The sequence below is a fragment of the Bufo bufo genome, chromosome 4 (genome assembly GCF_905171765.1).
Source record: "Bufo bufo chromosome 4, aBufBuf1.1, whole genome shotgun sequence".
Classification (NCBI taxonomy): domain Eukaryota; kingdom Metazoa; phylum Chordata; class Amphibia; order Anura; family Bufonidae; genus Bufo; species Bufo bufo.
This window is the reverse complement of record NC_053392.1, coordinates 233,753,967-233,776,913: the sequence shown is the minus strand read 5'-3', so window position 1 is coordinate 233,776,913 and position 22,947 is coordinate 233,753,967. Positions and strand designations below refer to the sequence as shown.

The following is a 22,947-nucleotide window of genomic DNA, read 5'->3' as shown; positions in this document are numbered from 1 at the left end:
GCGCCACTAATGATTATAATTTATAATGCTGGGGTATGGGGGGGGGGTGTACTGCGCCACCAATGAATGTAATTAACCTCATGATACAAATATAGACTGCGGGTGCCAGCCATATCACACAGCCATCACTCGGCCTCAATGACAGGGATCCCGCCGAACAGTGTCAATTATCCCCTCGGGTGCCGCATTTGAGGGGTAAATTGCCTTGGTTCGCAAGATCGCCGTTTCCTGTCATTGAGACCGGGTGTCGGGTATGTGATCTATATTTAAATTAAGAGCAATTCTCATTGGTGGCGCAGCGGCCACAGCCCCTCCCCTCCTCCTCACTATTACCTTCTCATTGGTGGCGCAGCGGCAGCCGGATCACAGTGGGGAGGGACTCTCTCCTTCTCCACTGTGTCGGCTGTAATGTGCGTTTTAGAGGCATTCAGCACTGTGTCGTGCGACTGCCCCTATGACATCACAAAAATTCTGCGCTAATTAAATAATGGCGATATCGCCATATTGCCGTTTCTTAATACCGTGGTATATCGTTAATACCGGTTTTTGCCCAACCCTAGCGGCAAGGAACTCCGGCAGGCTGTTCCGGCGGGTGAACGACCTGTCGGATCCGTGCTGCCGCTAGTGCACACGTGCACGCGTGCCCCCGGACGACCGCTCCGGCACCATTGACATGTTGTACTTTTATTCTGTCCGCCTCTCGGTATGGGGCCGGAGTGGTAATCCGGGGGCATGCATGCACTAGCGGCAGCACGGATCCGACAGGCTGTTTACCCGCCGGAACAGCCTGCCGGTGTTCCTTGCCGCTAGTGTCAAACTAGCCTTACCTGTTTTTCTGCGAGATTACTACTCCAGCACTGAGAAAGGGAGCAGGGAAACTGAGCATGTTATTCCACCTCTGATTGCAGGAGAACGTGGACCAGAAGCATAAATAGCAGGGGGCGCTACCAGAGAGGGAAATATAATGTACGTAAAAAAGAACAATATTTTTATTGCATGTATAGTGCAATAGTACTTAATTTTCAATGTTCGATTCCTTGCATAGTAAAACCTTTCATGGGATAATCCTTTAAAAACAATATGATAACCTCCACAGGTCTGTATTTTGCCATTGCAGACTTACTCTCAGTTTCCTGTCTGTTATTGCTTTTTTTTTTCTCTTTTCATTACTAGTTCTAATGTTCTAAACCAGGTACAAAACTGACTTTATGTTTAATGCAAGATTGTAAAAGAACATTGAAGACCACTAATACTATTTTTGAGGTAAAGAATAGGCCCTGCGCCAGGAGATAAACAAATGAAGGCAAGTCTGTCATATCTCATCCCTGCTAAAAGGACATCTATCTCTGTGATAAGGGTTCCATTAACTGCTGTCCTGCGGCTACAGGGAAACGTTCCATTTTACTGCACTGTTATTTTCCGTAACCAGAAGTAGTGACCTATATTAGGGCTGGAATTAGTGTAAATGCTTTGTAGCTTCTCATGGGTATTTGGCCCTAACCCCTGAGGGCATGAAATGTAATTATACAAAGCTTTGCAGGAGGAATTCTGGGAATTTGATCGGTTGGCTTTTCTTCTGGTTTCAAATGATGCATACACCTTCACATTCTATTTTAGATGGAGTTAGATGGATACAATGTGCTGCTATTTATCATAACGCGCAACGTGTATTGTTTTTTACTTGTAAAATGGATACAAATGATTATCTGATTCATCCAACTGATCGTGATGGAGGCAGCTTTTACACAGTGGATAGGGGGGGGGGGGGGGGGGGGGGGTAGCTATAGTGGAAGCAGGGGAAGGGTCTGCTGTGGGACCTGAACTCATAAGGGGCCCACCCAGGAGGAGGACTAAACAATTTTATTGTCTTGGACCCCTCAACAGTATTATACAATGACATTGTATGACAGTATAGGCTTGTAGGAAATGGACAGAGCGGCTGCCTGGTCTGGTCTGAGAGAGTGATCTTGACTAGCCACAGGAGGGGGGGTTGCATGGGAGGAGGGGATTTCTGGAAAGGGCCGTTCAAAAATGTGCTGTGGGGCCAGTCATTTCTGATTACACTAAATGTGGATAAATGTGTGGCTATGAAGGATCTGACTATCAACATTAGATTGTATGTTGTAAACTATGATACGAAGATTTTTTTTGTTTGTTTGTTTTTTGAGTAGAAATGATTCTAGTTTAAAATATGCAATTGTAATGATGGGTTAGCACAATTTGTAGTAAATAAAATAATTTAACGTTGCCTGAAACTGATCATTTTATCACCATATAAGCCTTGAGTCTATTACTTGCCCTAGGGTGGATTAGCTAAAAGTGGCTACCATCACATTGTCTTATATTTATCCAACATGTACAATATCCCACAACCTGGCTATTGTCAAAGAGGGCTGTTGTTTGTAGGGTTCCTGCACTAAAATACTACTTTAAAGTGAATGACACAAATTAACACTATTTGGGGCTGGTTAGTTTCCAATATATCTTTATATTTTCATAGATATGTAGTACAGGGAGTGCAGAATTATTAGGCAAGTTGTATTTTTGAGGATTCATTTTATTATTGAACAACAACCATGTTCTCAATGAACCCAAAAAACTCATTAATATCAAAGCTGAATATTTTTGGAAGTAGTTTTTAGTTTGTTTTTAGTTTTAGCTATTTTAGGGGGATATCTGTGTGTGCAGGTGACTATTACTGTGCATAATTATTAGGCAACTTAACAAAAAACAAATATATACCCATTTCAATTATTTATTTTTACCAGTGAAACCAATATAACATCTCAACATTCACAAATATACATTTCTGACATTCAAAAACAAAACAAAAACAAATCAGTGACCAATATAGCCACCTTTCTTTGCAAGGACACTCAAAAGCCTGCCATCCGTGGATTCTGTCAGTGTTTTGATCTGTTCACCATCAACATTGCGTGCAGCAGCAACCACAGCCTCCCAGACACTGTTCAGAGAGGTGTACTGTTTTCCCTCCTTGTAAATCTCACATTTCATGTTGGACCACAGGTTCTCAATGGGGTTCAGATCAGGTGAACAAGGAGGCCATGTCATTAGATTTTCTTCTTTTATACCCTTTCTTGCCAGCCACGCTGTGGAGTACTTGGACGCGTGTGATGGAGCATTGTCCTGCATGAAAATCATGTTTTTCTTGAAGGATGCAGACTTCTTCCTGTACCACTGCTTGAAGAAGGTGTCTTCCAGAAACTGGCAGTAGGACTGGGAGTTGAGCTTGACTCCATCCTCAACCCGAAAAGGCCCCACAAGCTCATCTTTGATGATACCAGCCCAAACCAGTACTCCACCTCCACCTTGCTGGCGTCTGAGTAGGACTGGAGCTCTCTGCCCTTTACCAATCCAGCCACGGGCCCATCCATCTGGCCCATCAAGACTCACTCTCATTTCATCAGTCCATAAAACCTTAGAAAAATCAGTCTTGAGATATTTCTTGGCCCAGTCTTGACGTTTCAGCTTGTGTGTCTTGTTCAGTGGTGGTCGTCTTTCAGCCTTTCTTACCTTGGCCATGTCTCTGAGTATTGCACACCTTGTGCTTTTGGGCACTCCAGTGATGTTGCAGCTCTGAAATATGGCCAAACTGGTGGCAAGTGGCATCTTGGCAGCTGCACGCTTGACTTTTCTCAGTTCATGGATAGTTATTTTGCGCCTTGGTTTTTCCACACGCTTCTTGCGAACCTGTTGACTATTTTGAATGAAACGCTTGATTGTTCGATGATCACGCTTCAGAAGCTTTGCAATTTTAAGAGTGCTGCATCCCTCTGCAAGATATCTCACTATTTTTGACTTTTCTGAGCCTGTCAAGTCCTTCTTTTGACCCATTTTGCCAAAGGAAAGGATAATAATAATAATTATGCACACCTAATATAGGGCGTTGATGTCATTAGACCACACCCCTTCTCATTACAGAGATGCACATCACCTAATATGCTTAATTGGTAGTAGGCTTTCGAGCCTATACAGCTTGGAGTAAGACAACATGCATAAAGAGGATGATGTGGTCAAAATACTCATTTGCCTAATAATTCTGCACGCAGTGTATATTGGGGTACACATTTTAAATGCATTTATAATCCTCAATGTTCCTGTAACATATTCAAGGCCTCCATTGCCAGAGGTAGCAAAGCTATCCCTGAACTTTATGGGTCTTCCATCATATATTAGCGTACTTTCACACTAGCGTTTTTCTTTTCCGTCACTGAGTTCCGTCAAAAGGGCTCTATACCGGAAAAGAACTGATCAGTTTTTTCCCCATGCATTCTGAATGGAGAGTAATCCGTTCAGGATGCATCAGGACGTCTTCAGTTCAGTCATTTTGACTGATCAGGCAAAAGAAAAAAACCGTAGCATAAAACGGAAGACTTGCCTGAATGCCGGATCCGGCATTTTTTTCCATAGGAATGTATTAGTGCCGGATCCGGCATTCAAAATACTGGAATGCCAGATCCGTCCTTCCGGTCTGCGCATGCGCAGATCGAAGAAAAGGTGAAAAAAATAAATGCCGGATCCGTTTTGCTGGATGACACCGGAAAGATGGATCCGTCATTTCAATGCATTTTTCTGACCAGGCATTTTTAAGACTGATCAGGATCCTGATCCAGTCTTATAAATGTCATCAGTTGGCATACGTTTTGCCAGATCCGGCGACGGAACTGCTTGCCGGATCACTCTGCCGTAAGTGTGAAAGTAGCCTCATGGTCGGATGTTTGCACTTGCCCATATAGGCTTCACTTTGTCGGTCTGTAACTCAAATGCTGATTGGTATTACCAAAACGCTCTGTTTTTGTTTAACCATTCCATCATGCATCTATTACTATTCTGCCTTAACTAGGCTTCCAGCCGTACAGCAGTTGTCGTTAGCTTGCCCACCTAATAATAATGCCCCTGTCTACACAGTAAGGGCTCATTCAGACGGCCGTATGCTGTCCGCAAAAATACTGAATGCTATCCGTTTTTTTGCGGATCCGCAAAAAAACGGATCCGCAAATAAACGGATAGCATTCAGTATTTTTGCGGACCCATAGACTTCAATGGGGCCATGTCCTGATTTTCACGGACAAGTATAGGACATGTTTCATTTTTTTTGCGGATCCGCAAAAAAACGGATAGCATTCAGTATTTTTGCGGACAGCATACGGCCGTCTGAATGAGCCCTAAAGCTAATAAGGAAATAACTGCTTTTTGTAACTGCTCTATTAGCCAGTGTGAAGATTTTATTGTCACCTTAAAATATAAAAGTAATGGTTTAAAAAATGTAAAATAAAAACCTGATTAAAATATTGTGACCTTTTCTGGTATATATTTACTTTGAAAGTGTAACAGTTTTTCTTTATTGTAGTATACATTATTAGTGAGTTTTGTAAACTTTAGTTTAACAAAGCCTTTAAAACAAGGGTGGACAACCTGTGGTCTGTATGTGGCCGCAACCACCTGGTCTTAGACATTTTTATTTGTCTGGGGGCTGCTCACATCTATTCTTCGTGTCAGAAAAAAATGACATAGCACTTCTCTGGGACCACCATATATTTTGATCCCTGTTTGGTTTCCAGAAAGGAGTAGATGAAATGGAGTGGTGGCCATTCACATGTTTGGCTACCTTTTATTATAGTTTATGGGTGTAGTAAAACACTGTTTTAGCATCTCGCATAAACTACAATGGAGACAGGCAAACTTTCTATAGTGTCACCTGGAGAGAATGGGTTCCCATTCTCTCATTAGGTGGGAATCTGTAAATTGGAGCCAGCATGCAGACTTTTGATATGCCACAAATCTCTCAGATGAGCTTTGCTAAAGAGAATTTGTCTTCAGCTGTACGCTGAATACAGACACCAGTAACATACAGAGACAGGCATCGCAGTTTGTCTCTCCTCTCCCTGCCTGCTATGTTCCTACATCTGCAGTATACAAGTCAGGCTTTTTAAGACAAAACTGAAACTGAAAGTGCCCCCTTGGGTAACGCATCACTGCTCCGGCCAGCAATTGGCTGCCACGTGTTGTCGGGTGGTAATAATTCAATTAAGAATTATTAATTATGGTCATAAAAATAATTAACCATAAAAAAATAAAATTTATAAAATTTGTCATAACTTCTTAAAATCATGACCTGGTGAATTGTAGACAACCTAATTGATACAATTCACATCTGAGTCCGACTATTTCCTCAGATAAATAAGCTCTTTTTGACGTGAGATGACGTTAATGATAAAATGTAGTTCTGCATTATACAATAATACACAGGTATAAAAATATGCAGATTTATTGGTTATAAAATTATAAACATATATAAGTAAATAAACACAATGATACATGCAAATGAATATATATAGCGTTAATATAAAGCATTACAAGCTTAACAATACATGTGAGTGGAAATAACTTGTCACATTATAACCAAGCTATTATTTGGTTAGGATATCAAAATATGAACATAAGTTATATACATTACTTCTGTTCAGAGAAAACCTCATGATATCAGGATGGGCATGTCTAATCCTAGACATCAATATAGAATGCTAAATACATTCCGCCCCCCTCTAACCAACTACACATCACATGGCTTCAGGCATGGGCAAATCCATCCAAGGATATAACTTTGGTAAGACTATTAAGACAAATAACAGGGATCTAGGATCTTAAAATGGGAAGGACTTGACGTCTTTCCGGTGGGAATCCATCACTTAGCTTGGCGAAGAATGTTCTATCAATATCAATATATATATATAAAAGCAATCATTTAATGCTTTGCTAGATTATGAGTCTAGATTCTTCTGCAGGTAGAATGAAGCCTCACAATATCCTAAGACTACATCTCAATATGGAGATGATCAATTTATTTAATTATTTATTTATTCGCCAATCTAGATGGTATAATTTCACCCACACTATCAAATTAGTCTTAATAAAATGAAATATCATTTTCTGTGTCTCTTACCAAGTCCTAGCAGGAATCTCACTTCTGCTCCTAGGAAAGCTGGGTGGTCCATCATAGCGCATCTCATTATGGCTTCCATCTTGATAGACCTCAACTTCTCCTCTCCTCCCTCTCTCTTTCTCTTGATCGCTCTCTTTCTCTTGATAGCTCTCCGCACACGAATAATTATTCCCCCCCTTATCTAAGAATCATCCCCTTTAGATTAGGGATTCCCAATCAGGTAGGGTGGGTGTATTCGTATGCTAATAACCTCATGACGTTATTTCAACTCCTAATATGGCATAGGACAAATAATGAAATAATATAATGTTGCCCATCTGCCTCCAGATGGCACTGCGGTACTGTAGGTGAATATAACAACTTTTTAAGCATTAAAATTAAATATCTAATAATACTTTCACATGAACTTTTTGACCTATCTACCATAAATCACTGAGGAAGGTCTTTTCCTTACACTTTTAATTACCTATATCCTGGACTAGTTGGAGTTGACTGTCTTCTCTTATCTTTTGAAATATGGGTTGACGATGAAAATTTTATGTAGCGGCTTTGATGCTGGGCATCGGAAATTGTAGATTTCATTTATGTACTCCCATGAATAACTATTGTTTTGAAATCCAATTAACTTAAACTTACTGAGTTGTTTCCGTAGTTGTTTCTTCTAAATGATAAATACATGGTATAACATATATATAAATCGATACATTGTTACACATAGATAACACATTATATGAATTATTGATTAACATATATTGTAAACTAAATATACCATGCAGATATATATATATATATATAATTATGAATATATAAATTGAACCTCATACACCAGGTGTGTGATACGGACATGAATCCTTATCAAGTAACCTTGTCCCCTCCATGTTTTAGGGAGTTGACTTACTTCTTACAGATGGTCTCATATCTTTAGCACTAACTTTCAAATACAATGTCCATTTATGTTCCCAATTATTATTTTTTTAAATATAAACTGAACTTGCCATGAACTCATCTTGGCTTTTTCAGCCACATAACAAAACTTTGGTTCAGGCTGAATCTTATTCTTAAAGGCAATGAGATGAGCATTCATTTTGATTATAATGTCATTAGATAATATTGTATACGTATGAAAATGCCCAACAAATCCCCCCTTTTCAGCATATTCAATTTCGTTATTAGAAGGTTGAATTGGCTGAAATGCAATAAAGGGCTAAATGCTCCAAATCATTATGGATTGGGGAACACAAGTTTTACCCTGGAATAAATTTATCACAACTTTGTGTGTACTTTTACGACACAAGTCTAACGCACAAACTTTATGATTAGTTTAACTACAAGTGTGTTACGTTCCTTGTATTAGTGATAAACGCGTTGGTTCATAGAACGCAAATTATACAATTGTTTCGTTCTTTTCTTTTTTCTTTTTTTATGACCACTGTAGAGAGAAAGACGTTTCGGTCATTTTCTGGACTTTCTGGAAACGTGTCTCTAGTTAAGATCTTTCTTTGGTCCTCGAAGTAATAGCTTCCTGGCTTGTCAGCAACTTGGCAACTCGATTTAGCGAGCGGTGCTTGGCATCATATCTTCATGTCTGCGATCTCTAATACTTTGTCATGTTGCACTGGTGTGATGTACTTTTGCAGCGGCTGTCAAATCTCCTGGGGCTCTGCCCACTTGTCCCTCCTGGATACATCTTGGATACATCTGGGTTGGCTCCGACTGGACGTCTCTTGCGTCACGGATAGCCTTGACCTCAGGTTCTCATGGTTCCGGATACAAAGACTTTTAGGATTCCGCCATCTGTACTTCCATCAACACGTGATCCCATCTTGGGCCACCATCTAAACTTAAGAAAACAACAGACAGTATGAGAAACAACGCAGCAAAACTTTATCAAACATATACCTGCCTATTTTAGGCCTTTGACTCATGCCATACTTTAGCCAGCAGCAAGTTGAGGACTTTTATGTTTTTTTTTTTTTTTCAAAGAAAAACAAACTACAGGGTACCATGAATAGATATAACTATTCTTCCTCTGCTAGGCTAATATAGCCTTAGGTGTTATGCCTATTTAGGATAATAACCCAATCAATACTTTGAGACTACCTCAAAACAGAGTAATATATATGCGTCCATATATCTGCATGGAATACAGTGACGACAAGTTAGTCACAAATGATAAACAAACAATATGGTTAGTATAACTGTTCAGTATTTTTTTCAGTCATACAATACCACCACCAATCATATGAAATTTATGATGTGTCTCCATCTTCAAATTTTTGATTTTTCAATCTCAGTTCAGCTCTTGGCGTTTTTAGCACTGAAATAAAAACTCTACACAAACATTATGTTAATGATCCTGTGGAAAAAATTGATTAGTAATCAATACCATTAATTATTTATTGACTTGCTATAATTATTAATTTAATGAAGCTGTTTGCTTCGTTTACTGGACATTTCTATCTCAGAAAAGTATAAATAACTTTTCTTTTACTCTTTATTCACTTTATGAGATAAAGAATTTTACATTCAATGAAGTTGGGAGAATCTTACTCTTCCTTTACATTAGGCTGACTTAAGAAATCAGCTCGCAGCGCAGCTCTGCGACTTCTGACCTTTTCACTGACATGTATTTAGCTTAAGGAATGTGCTCCTCACCCCTCCCATCTTTAAGATGGTGGGCAAAATGTTAAGACATACAGCATCTGCAGAAAAACTGACCCCTCCCTTAGGAGACTTTTTAAGGCAATTAGGGTTAGTTAACAGAGCTATTTAAATACAGTTTTGCGCTTTTCACTACTAAAACAGATTAGCAGGTTCTAGGTATTCTGCTTAAAAAAAAATAATTATTCACAAACAAATAAAACTAAAAAAAATCTGAAAAGATTAATCAGATTGAGATAAAAAAACAATTCCCCCCTTAGGGGATTATCATATCTGCGGCAATTGCAAATTGTACATTAGGATCCTATAAGAAAGCATGGTTACATTATCATACATAGCAATTAACCTGTTTAAAACTTTTCTCTTATAGATTCTATTTATCAATAACATTGGGTCAGACTTTATGTATAAAGTTCCTCTATTATCCTGTAACGCCCTGAGCTACTAAACTCAACCTCCCTGTATATGGGGGTAAATCTCCAACTATGGGAGTTAACTGGCCAGGAATTAATAGGAAGGTTCCTGAGTCAAACAAAGGACTAGAACCGGACCCTGTACCGCCTAGGCTAATGAGACCTACATCTGTTCCCTATCTTGGGACAATTTACTATTAATTTCTGGCGATACAAAAACATCAATTGTGTTTAGCATAGACAAACAACTCCTGAGTTGATTTACATGTCATGCACTGGTTGCATTCGTGTAATAACACTTTACTGCAACAACTCATCTGCGGTTCTGGTATGGGCTTAACCCCTTCAGTACCAGGACATTCATTTTGACTATGTATATATCACGCCCTTCTAAGGGTTGTAAACGTGATCTGGCTGTAGCATTCTAATGCCAGCAACAATATACATGACAATCTATCATTAACATGTCATCTCATCAATCACATCTCGGTGGGAACCTCCATTTTATGTCGGGTGGTAATAATTCAATTAAGAATTATTAATTATGGTCATAAAAATAATTAACCATAAAAAAATAAAATTTATAAAATTTGTCATAACTTCTTAAAATCATGACCTGGTGAATTGTAGACAACCTAATTGATACAATTCACATCTGAGTCCGACTATTTCCTCAGATAAATAAGCTCTTTTTGACGTGAGATGACGTTAATGATAAAATGTAGTTCTGCATTATACAATAATACACAGGTATAAAAATATGCAGATTTATTGGTTATAAAATTATAAACATATATAAGTAAATAAACACAATGATACATGCAAATGAATATATATAGCGTTAATATAAAGCATTACAAGCTTAACAATACATGTGAGTGGAAATAACTTGTCACATTATAACCAAGCTATTATTTGGTTAGGATATCAAAATATGAACATAAGTTATATACATTACTTCTGTTCAGAGAAAACCTCATGATATCAGGATGGGCATGTCTAATCCTAGACATCAATATAGAATGCTAAATACATTCCGCCCCCCTCTAACCAACTACACATCACATGGCTTCAGGCATGGGCAAATCCATCCAAGGATATAACTTTGGTAAGACTATTAAGACAAATAACAGGGATCTAGGATCTTAAAATGGGAAGGACTTGACGTCTTTCCGGTGGGAATCCATCACTTAGCTTGGCGAAGAATGTTCTATCAATATCAATATATATATATAAAAGCAATCATTTAATGCTTTGCTAGATTATGAGTCTAGATTCTTCTGCAGGTAGAATGAAGCCTCACAATATCCTAAGACTACATCTCAATATGGAGATGATCAATTTATTTAATTATTTATTTATTCGCCAATCTAGATGGTATAATTTCACCCACACTATCAAATTAGTCTTAATAAAATGAAATATCATTTTCTGTGTCTCTTACCAAGTCCTAGCAGGAATCTCACTTCTGCTCCTAGGAAAGCTGGGTGGTCCATCATAGCGCATCTCATTATGGCTTCCATCTTGATAGACCTCAACTTCTCCTCTCCTCCCTCTCTCTTTCTCTTGATCGCTCTCTTTCTCTTGATAGCTCTCCGCACACGAATAATTATTCCCCCCCTTATCTAAGAATCATCCCCTTTAGATTAGGGATTCCCAATCAGGTAGGGTGGGTGTATTCGTATGCTAATAACCTCATGACGTTATTTCAACTCCTAATATGGCATAGGACAAATAATGAAATAATATAATGTTGCCCATCTGCCTCCAGATGGCACTGCGGTACTGTAGGTGAATATAACAACTTTTTAAGCATTAAAATTAAATATCTAATAATACTTTCACATGAACTTTTTGACCTATCTACCATAAATCACTGAGGAAGGTCTTTTCCTTACACTTTTAATTACCTATATCCTGGACTAGTTGGAGTTGACTGTCTTCTCTTATCTTTTGAAATATGGGTTGACGATGAAAATTTTATGTAGCGGCTTTGATGCTGGGCATCGGAACTTGTAGATTTCATTTATGTACTCCCATGAATAACTATTGTTTTGAAATCCAATTAACTTAAACTTACTGAGTTGTTTCCGTAGTTGTTTCTTCTAAATGATAAATACATGGTATAACATATATATAAATCGATACATTGTTACACATAGATAACACATTATATGAATTATTGATTAACATATATTGTAAACTAAATATACCATGCAGATATATATATATATATAATTATGAATATATAAATTGAACCTCATACACCAGGTGTGTGATACGGACATGAATCCTTATCAAGTAACCTTGTCCCCTCCATGTTTTAGGGAGTTGACTTACTTCTTACAGATGGTCTCATATCTTTAGCACTAACTTTCAAATACAATGTCCATTTATGTTCCCAATTATTATTTTTTTAAATATAAACTGAACTTGCCATGAACTCATCTTGGCTTTTTCAGCCACATAACAAAACTTTGGTTCAGGCTGAATCTTATTCTTAAAGGCAATGAGATGAGCATTCATTTTGATTATAATGTCATTAGATAATATTGTATACGTATGAAAATGCCCAACAGTGTCCCACGTCAAACAGGCAGGGAGAACGGGGACCCTCAGAGCTGGTGGGCCAACGATGTATCCGGAATCCAGTGTCGTGGATCTGATTACCTTCATGGGTCTGTAGGAAAAATTCCTCAGGGGTGAACAACCCCTTTAAGCATTCACAATTCGTAGGCTAGTTAAAATCATGTGAGCACTATCATGGTGGGGACAGGCAAGTCTGATTTTTAAATATTTATATTATTATGTCCTGGTATTGCTTTAATTTTTGCCTCCTTTTTTCCATGTCTTGTACGTTTTTATACGTTTTGTGTCTTATCATTTTTCAATCAAACATACAGAGGAAGCCAGCCCTATATGTATCAATGGGATACTAATCTGATGGACTATCAGGTCATGGTGCTCTATGCTATGCGCATATAGCATGGCCACCCTCTTGCAAAGTGAATGTGCGTTGCATTTTACCCAAATAGCATATGACATTGCATACCACACCACTTACATTTACAAATTCTACATCTGTTTATGTAGACCCAAGCTATTTCAATTGACACTTTATTTCAGGGGATATCTTACATGATCTACTTAAAATTCAGGGGTGCCAATATTGTTGACCACAACTATATCTATATTTCAGAGGATGTCCCGAAATATTTGCATACATGAATGCATGTTAGTATTAGCAGATATGTTCTCCTGTCAGAATTCTTTTATGTGTGTGTGTGTGTGTGTGTGTGTGTTTTTAATGTCCTCTTAGCTCCAATCATCCTTAGTATTGAAGAGTTGAGTTGGGTTGGTTGGCTTCATGTCTGTTATATTGCTAGAAGACTTGCTAACCATGGTAGATATTGCAGCTTCCTTGTCCATGTGAGAATGACCTGGAGGAGAAATAATGGTTTGAACTGCACAGAATTCAAACCTAAATTTTCAGCTTATGAGTAAAGCTAGGCTTCAGTTATTTTAGATACATTTTCAAAGAAGGATTTACATTCTTGGCAGTAGACCATAGATAACCTCAAATAGTAAAGTGAAAAAACAATTGCATTTAAAAAACGTGGGTCTTATTTCACGAGCTACAGTGCTCTAAATGGAAAGAATACTTGACAATCCTGCACATATTTTGCAGAATTTTTGTTAGCAGTGAACCTATTTTATACTTCATCTGAAGCCATTGAAGGCATTCTGCCTGGCTGTTTAGGAAGCCTGGATTTTATAGTTGATTTATAAGGCATCATTAAAATGGAAGACAATTCACTTTGAGCGACCTATGCATTGCTTACATAAGAAAAGAACACTCGATTCTCATTTCTGTTTGTCTCGTAAGTCTTCACTTTAGAAATAATAGTCGAGCTGGAGATAAAGCTAGGATTTTACAGTGTATATCTATGTCACTGTGCTGTGACTTCATCTACACTATTTTGCACATATCTAAAAACTTATTAGCATCACACAATGTCCAAGAAGTGCAAGCATTCCCTGTACTTTCACTGAGCAGTTAAAGAACATTATGATTGTGATTAATACAAAAATCCTATATTATCAAATCTTCACATTATTATTATTTTTTTCTGTAGGATGAAGATCGGTTTCATTTTGATATGTCTACTTGTCCTCACAATCACAAGGGACTGCACTTGTGGTAAGTAACAATCAAACACTGGATTTTTTAGCATTCTGAGTCTTTAAAAATATATGGAAATAATGAGAAACGAAAGATACAAGTAAGAACCCTTAGGGTTCCAAATGCAGACGTACATGGTGAGTGCAAAACACAACATTATGATGGTCTTACAATATCAGATTAATAATATGCAGTCCTGTAGCACGAGGGCCAAAGAAGAAAGGACGTAACAAATAAATTGTCCTATCTAGATATTAGTAAAGATGGTAACAAGTAAAAGACTGACAGTTGATAGCTAAGAAAAATGACAAAATGTAAAAAAATTACTCAAAAAGTCATAATAAATCAAAGAGAGGGGTAGACAAAAGGGAAGAGGAGGGAGGAGAGGTGTTATCAAATATTGCCTATTGAAAAGTTATTTCTCACTTACACAAATTTTAATTTTTTTTGTTCTAATGTGTCATTTTATTTTTGCTTTTTTAGAATTCACATGGAAGTATTAAAGCTTCATTCCATAACGTCTTCCAGAGACCACCCCTTTAATTTGAACTCTTTAAAAGGATTGTCCACCTTTTATTAAGTGATGACTTATCCTCAGGACAGGCCATCACTAGCTGATCCCCCACTGATCAGCTGTTTGGCAATAGCTCTGGTGCTGGATGCAGATGGCTGTGCCAACTTTGTTGAAGACCGAGCTTCGTCACTGCAGTGCTGCTCCGTCATGGGCTCAGTCCACTACAAAGTTGGTGTAGCAGTCTGCTTCTGGTGCCGAGGCTATTGCCAAACAGCTGATCGGTGGGAGATCAGCTACTGATAACTTATCCATAATAAAAGATGGATAACCCCTTTAATATCAAAAAGGGGTTGTGTCTCTTCAACAAATAGCATTTATTATGTAGAGAAAGTTAATACAAGGCACTTACTAACGTATTGTGATTGTCCATATTACCTCCTTTGCTAGCTGGATTCAGCAGCTTGTGCACTATAGGAAAAAGCACCAGCCTATGTGATCTCCCACGGTACCAGCCACCAGAGAGGCCAGCAATTTGTTCGATAGTGTGCAAGCATGGCCACTGCTGATGGATTGCAGGGTGGTCGTAACCATGGAAACGATTTGTTTGCTGGCAGAAGATGCTGTTTTCACAGCACGATCTGCCACCAGTAGATGAATAATCTATTACCTGATGAACTTCACTAGTTCATCAGGTAATTGGCGGCACAATTACACCGCCAGATAATCGTTAACGAGTGTTACTAAGGACAACGCTCATTAGCGTGGATTCATCAGCCCGTGTAAAGGGTCCTTTATTCCTACTACAGTTGATCCAATAGACCTTTTAAAATATCTACAGGTGTGTATCTCTATGTGTGTGTGTGTGTATGTGTATATATATATATATATATATATATATATTTAATTTTGCCACTAGTTTATTGACTGTGCACCTATAGGTACATAAATGGGGGGGTTTATATGAGTGAAAAGGGAGCAGATTTGTTCAATCGCATTTGTTAAAATCAGGAATACTGTACAATCACAGTACAGCCATGTTCAAATGCTGAGGATTCTGAGCATTTACATGTGGATTCTTCACCTAAATCCTGACAATCCACTGATAATACAAGTATTTTATACTGCACTCAGTCGCTCATGCAGAAATACAGATAGATAAAAAGAAAATCACACAGCTAGTTTTATAGGCTGTTACTAGGAAATGTTTTTTTTTTTTTTTTATAAATTGGTGGTACCTTGAGTTAAAAAGTTTCAGTCTACAATTTTTATCCATTCATTTTCAGACCCCTTCTTATACAGAATTTTTCTGATGGGGGTGTGTTCCTCCGAGTAATTTATGCTGAGTGTAAGGTCTGTGTGTCCAGGATGCTGCTGTCTTTTTTAGCTCTCATGAATGAGCTCTGCTTTATATGTGTACCACTGTAATACAGCCCTTGAGGTATCTCCTATAATCTGTACAAACTTGCTGACATTAATCTAGGGAGTGTGTGAGTTGTTTGATTCTGTCTTTATGTGCAATGTCTTTTCCTGTTCTTTGTATATTTTGCCTTGGGTTCTTCTGTCTCGCTATGAGTTGCACAGTCTCTTAATTTTTGAAACAGAAGTCAAACAAAAACCATGCAAAGGTGTACATAGCCTCTAAAATCCATAGCTTGCTCATAGTTGCTGCAAGATTTTTTGGCAGAACAGCTGCAAATTAGCTCCATTGAACCATGATGGGGCTAATCCCCATGTTGATGCTTTAGCCAATGAGTTTCAGCTGCAGATGTCTGCTGCAGAAATTTAGTCCAAAATCCACATTTGATTTGCCTAGGTCACATTTGTGCCATGTAAGCATGGGTAAAACAAGTTGTCCGGCAAATAAAGGATCTTTAATATAAGGGACAGAATGGGCTAACTGATCCCAAAAATAAAACCAACTGACTCAAAATATGAACAGTATTTTTCGCTTTATAAGACGCATTTTTTCCCCTCCAAAGTGGGGGAAAATGACCTTGTGTCTTATAAAGCGAATTGGAAACGCTCATTAGTATGCATTAGGTGCTAAGAGAGGGGAGTGAAGAGCTGCGAGCACTTCCTGTACTCTACCTCCCTGGGGCCACGCTGTGCTGTCCTTATCGCGTACAGTGTAAGGAAGTAGTGCGCGCATTGTGACCCGACACTGCACTCAGTCCAGAAAAGACAGGGGAGCGCAACTTCTGCAGAGACCGCCTGAAGATTTACAAACAACATCTCTGTTCTGTCTTCATACACGTTCACACAGTGTGCAGTCTGACATTCACTTTAAACCATTCCTGTCTTCCAAATAAGAGGACTGTTTTCTGTAGTCTAACTTGTTTATTGGTCAGCAGGATTGTGAATTGGTAAAACTACAAGAATACGAATGGCTTGTGTAAGTAAAGCATATAGAATAGCATGTACAATAAAACATTGACAGAGAAAGCAAATGTTCAAAATGGCTGCCTATACATAGAACTGCATGTCTAGCTAACAGAAATAACTCCCTGAGTGACACTTATACCTAGCTAAACAGCTCTGCATAATATAATGTCCCTGAAACAAGGTAGATCTCACTCACCAGATATACTTCCACAAGGATGGTGGAGTTTAAGAAGGAGAACTGCAAGGAACAGGCATGTTCACAGTGATGCCAACCTTTGCAGGGCTTTTGTCTTACAGGTAATGTCTGAGCTGTATGAACTATACAGGCTATAGCACAAAATAGCAACATCCAGGTGGAGAACCTGTTGAAGCAATGGGATTTGAGTTGGTGGTTCGAAGTCACTGTGCGTAGAGCAGATACTTCAGGTCGGATTTCTTCATCTGTTTCTGGGTCTACCAATTCTAATAAGATAAGATAAGATGCCTTTATTGTCACTGTACAATACAATGTAATACAATGTACAATACAATGAAATGTTGTTCGGAGCAATCTTAGATGCCATGGACAGAGGAACAAGAACTGACATTTAAACTAAAGCATTACACTAGAAAAAATAAATAAAAAATTGCACTAGAAAGCATTACTATTCACAGTTCACAGCATATACTGTATATAGCAAGAGCAAAGTAGGAAGTGCTTATGAGTATATATACACACTGATTCAGACACCACTGCAGACAAGAGATCATCATGGGTTCATGAATGCAGCAGTCACTTTCAGTCTGTGGTAGTTTCTATCCTAGGAAGGGGCAATAGTCTCTGAGCATTTAAGAGACTGATTGCTTTGGGGTAAAAGCTGTTCTTCAGCCTAGTGGTGCGGGCATGTAGACGCCTAACAGAGGGTAGGGGAATGAAAAGGCTGTGGCCGGGGTGAGTTGGATCCCCGCAGATAATTTTTGCCCTGTTGCTGCAGCGAGCAGTGAAGATGTCATCCAGTGTTGGTAACTGAGTACCAGTGATTCTGCCAGCCATTCTGATGATGCGCTTAAGGTTCTTCTTGTCCTCAGAAGAGCAGCCGGAGTACCACACTGTAATGCAGTATGTGATAACAGATTCTATGGTGCACCTGTAAAAATTGACTAGCAGCTGTTTTGGGAGTTGTGCTTTCTTCAGACTCCTCAGAAAATAAAGCCTCTGAAGGCCTTTTTTGGTAATTTCTGTTGTGTTTTTTATCCATGACAGGTCCTGACTAATATGAACTCCCAAGAATCTGAAACTTTTAACTATCTCCACGTTTCCACCATTAATGCTAATGGGATGGTGTCCATTTCGTTTCTTCTTCCTAAAATCCAGAATTAGCTCCTTTGTTTTCTTGGTATTGAGTAGGAGGTTGTTGTTCTTACTCCATCTCTCTAGGTTCTTAACCTCTTTCCTATGTGTCGGATCCGATGTTACAAGACGTTGAACAGTACAGGAACGCAGGACCCGTAAACCATGCTGTGTCTTTAAGGTGGCTCGGTGCTACGTATCTAGTCATGTGGTCTGCAGGATTATGCTGTATGGGCAAGTAGTGCCACTGTTTAGGACAAGTGGATCTCCTGATCCTTAGCACCCGATTGCAGACGTAGACATAAAAGCATGTGGTTTTGTTGCAGATAGATCATAGGACTACCTTGCTTTCCGTGTAAAACTCGACTTCATCGATTTCCAAGTTCATTCGAGAAGTTATAAGTTCAGCTAACTCCACTGCAAGCACAGCAGCGCAGAGCTCCAGTCTGGGTATCATGTGTTCGCGGAGTGGCGCCAGTTTGGTCCGGCTCATGACAAATCCTATATGGCATTGTTCTTTGACATCAATGGTCTGTAGGTATGCTATGGCAGCAATTGCCTTGACTGAACCATCGCAGAAGATATATAGTCTTTGCATCTTGACTTCAGTAGATGGCATGGAAGCATATGGTCTTGCTACATGAAGGCTGGTCAAAGCTTTGAGAGACTTCTTCCAACCTGTCCACAGGTCCTTTCTCTCCGTGCGAAGCGGATCATCCCAATCAGACATCTCTGTGGTGAAGTCTCTTAACATCATCTTACCTTGGATGGTAACAGGCGCTTTGAATCCCAGAGGATCATATAAGTTGTTTATGGTGGACAGGACTCCTCTGCGTGTGAAGGGCTTTTCTTCCTTGCTGATTTGGAAGGTGAATGTGTCTGCCTTTAAATCCCAGAGAAAACCGAGGCTCCGTTGCATTCGAAGGGAGTAGGTGCTAAGATCCAAGTCCTTTAGATCACTTGAATGGTCTTGGGGTGAGAAGGCTTCCATTAACTCACAGCTGTTGGAGGCGATTTTGTGCAACCTCAAAGTGGATAACCCTACCAATAACAGTTGCAAGAAGAAATGATATAGGAAAGAAGGGCACTCTTAAATCTGGTGCTTTATATATAAAAAAAAAATTGTCTAAAGGTATTTTATTCAAAAACGGGTTTATTTATATATGATATCTCTTAATGTACAAAATTATTTAAAAACATATATAAAAGACGTGTTTGTAAAAAATAATAATAATAAAAAAGATAAATCCAGCTATTTGTCTGTCTATATCCTTATTTTTGGCACAGAATCTGCCTATAGTGTTGTAATTGCCAGTAGTGTTTCCAGGTGATCAATAATAATTTATAAGGATATAGATAGAGTACATTACCATCACAATACACATAGTCAAATGTTTTGCTAAGTACAAGAGATTTTTGCTGAGTACAAGAAATTCCTGCTGAATACAAAAGACTTTTACTGGATACATAGAAAAAAAGAAAAGTTTATCAGTGTCTATCCTAATGTTTAGGCACAAATCGGCCTGCTGTGTTATAATTGCCGTTAGTTACTCCAGGTACTCAGTAGAGGTTTGTTGAAACATAGAGTATGTGTTGTTATATTACACAAGTAGCAATTCACAATGTTATCCAGTGTAATCCGTATAAGTAACTTTAGGTAGTAATTAGTGTCAATATCTGGCTCAGTATCAGTTGTACTTGTATCTTTATGGTTGTACACTGTATCCTCCTCAGAGTCCGTTCCAAATATGCATAGCAATCCTTTGTCAAATATAATGTCTATAATAGGACAGTCCTTAATCAACAGTATTAGTAAATTTTGGGGCTTGTATATGTCCAGAGGTGTTCTGTCATTCAGAGCAAGCATGGATCGCGGTATCTTTAGTGTGTATGTTTGCCTTGCTGATCTCGGCGTCCCACGTGTTCTCGGAGTGCCGGCCCCTTCTCCTCGCCGCTGCTTGATTGCTTAAAGTGCCGGGGTGCTCCTGTTTGTCACTCACCAGATATACTTGCACAAAGAAGGTGGAGTTTAAGAAGGAGAACTGCAAGGAACAGCTTTGCTGATGTCCTGTAGTCTGAAGACTGGGGCTTCTCCTTCCCAGAATGCCTTGCACTACCCACAATGCCTAGCACCTCCCACAAAGCAATAATCTTTATTAACAAGAAAACAAGGTGCAATACATTTTTACCACCGCTAGATGGTGCTGTTAACTACTGTATTTTTCGCCCTATAAGACGCACTTCCCCACCCCCAAAATTGGGGGGGAAATGGCAGTGCGTCTTATGGGGTGAATGCCTCCGTTTTATACTGATACACCGCCGACCGCATGTTGCACAGCGCGGTCGAAGGTGTATTAGCGAGGAGGGGCTAGCATTTTGTTTTGTAATGGCAGTGGGGCTGGTGCAGTTACTGTATTCTATTGCACCGGGCTCCGCTCACTGTACTATTATATCTAACTGCAGGCAATGTTTAACTATAGAATATCTTCAATCCAGCAGCCTGTACTTACGTCCGTAGCAGGCAGGAGGCTGGGCGGGCACTGGCAGCGTAACTCACTACGTCACGCGCCTGCTCCGCCCACTTTATGACTGAAGCAGGCGGCGCGGGCGCGTGACGTAGTGAGTTACGCTGCCAGTGCCCGCCTAGCCTCCTGCCTGCTATGGTCGTAAGTACAGGCTGCAGGATTGAAGATATTCTATAGTTAAACATTGCCTGCAGTTAGATACGATTAGTACAGTGAGCGGGGCCCGGTGCAATAGAATACAATGACTGCACTGGTCCCTGCTGCCATTACAAAAATACTGTAGATGCCAGCCCCCACCCCCTGTATTGGGGGTCATTCACAATACACAGGGACACTGTTATGGGGGGATCTGTGGATGACACATAGCATAGGATGCTATTTATCTGTCATCCACAGATTCCCCCCCATAGCAGTGTCATGCCATCCACAGATCTTCCCATAACAGTGCCATCCACAGATGCCCCCATAACAGTGCCATCCACAGACCCCCATAAGGGTGTCAGCCACAGACCCCCATAAGGGTGTCAGCCACAGACCCCCATAAGGGTGTCAGCCACAGACCCCCATAAGGGTTTCAGCCACAGATCCCCCATAATAGTGTCAGCCACAGACCCCCATAACAGTGCGTCATCCACAGATCTCCCATAATAGTGTCATTTACAGGCCACCATTAGTTCAAAGCCCACCAAAAACACCCCTTTTGGTTCAAAATATTTTTTTTCTTATTTTCCTCCTGCGTCTTATGGGCGAAAAATACGGTAATAACTACAGGAATACAGAAATTGCAGCAGAATAAATTAGAAATGAAATAGATGTGAACTGAAATGAATCTCTCTCTGCTGGAGGCAGAACAATCTCATAGCAACCATCAGTGAAAAACGCATTGTATCCGAATTATATACTTATGCAATGCATTTTTCACTGAAGCCCCATTTACTTCTATGAGGCCACGACTGCGTGAAAAATGGAGAATATAGAACATTCTGTAATTCTCGCGCTCCCGTGGAAGAGGCCTAAAAGTTTATTAATAAATCTGCAACTGGGTGTTACTGGTAAGGGGGTGTTCCTGCACAGTCTGACACTGTCCAATCATTGCTGCCAGTGTGAGACTGTACAAGGACACCCCCCAACTGGTAACATTCAGCTGCAGAGTCATTAATGCAATTCTAGTAGCAATAACTGAGGAACAGAACAAGATGGACTTGTAAGAAAAGATGCTAGATAATCGTTATTACATTGGGAATGAAAGTAATTACTAACACAGACATGCCAGGATCGCTGGCGGCGGTTTTGTAAGTTTGAAAAGAGCCGGTTACGAAGAACGTTTATTTTTTTAAAAACCTACTAAGGTTACTCGACTTACATTTAATTAGGCTCTACACTGAATATGCTTTAAATAGCAGAATTATTAGACTAGTGACCCACTTGTTCATGGCCTGTACAACTTAGTGAATTTTTTAGCTCTATATATAATTGGAAAGTAATTATTGTAAGAAATTGCGCAGTGTTATTAAAGCGATCCTCCAGCCTCCCCCTGGCTAAGGTTCATTTCAGTATATATTTAGCAAAGTGGACTTCAATCCGAACATCAGGGAAAATGCAATTCGCCGTGAAGCCGAATTTCCTCATACTTCATGGTAACAAATAAATTTTCCCTAAAATAGCAGTAAAACAAAAATAAATCATACTCGCGTCATCCATTTGCGCACGAAGAGTCCTCTGCGACCATCTTGATTGAAGATCCCGCGCAAAATCTTGTGCACGGGGACGTATGACATCACCACCCGAGGCAGCATGATGATGTCATCATGCACCGCACAAGATTTTTCCGCTAGATCTTCACGCAAGATGGCCCCGGAGGACTCTTCGTGATCAAACGGTTAAGGTGTGTATTTAATTTAATTTTTTTTAACAGCCCTCAATGGTCATCTCAGATGCCGCAATCAGCGATGAATGCGGCATCTGAGGGGTTAAA

The 22,947-nt window shown here is 39.4% G+C and overlaps 1 protein-coding gene across 2 annotated transcripts in view; it reads left to right on the top strand.

Moving 5' to 3' along the window:
- The window catches only part of LOC120997979 (interleukin 1 receptor accessory protein), a 281,900-nt gene that overhangs the window by 151,565 nt on the left and 107,388 nt on the right, over positions 1–22,947 (top strand). For both annotated transcript variants that reach the window (XM_040428369.1, XM_040428368.1), the window contains one exon: positions 14,175–14,239. In XM_040428369.1, the coding sequence (XP_040284303.1) occupies positions 14,176–14,239 (64 nt within the window). In that variant the 5' untranslated portion in view covers position 14,175. The remainder of the gene's footprint in view (positions 1–14,174; positions 14,240–22,947) is intronic.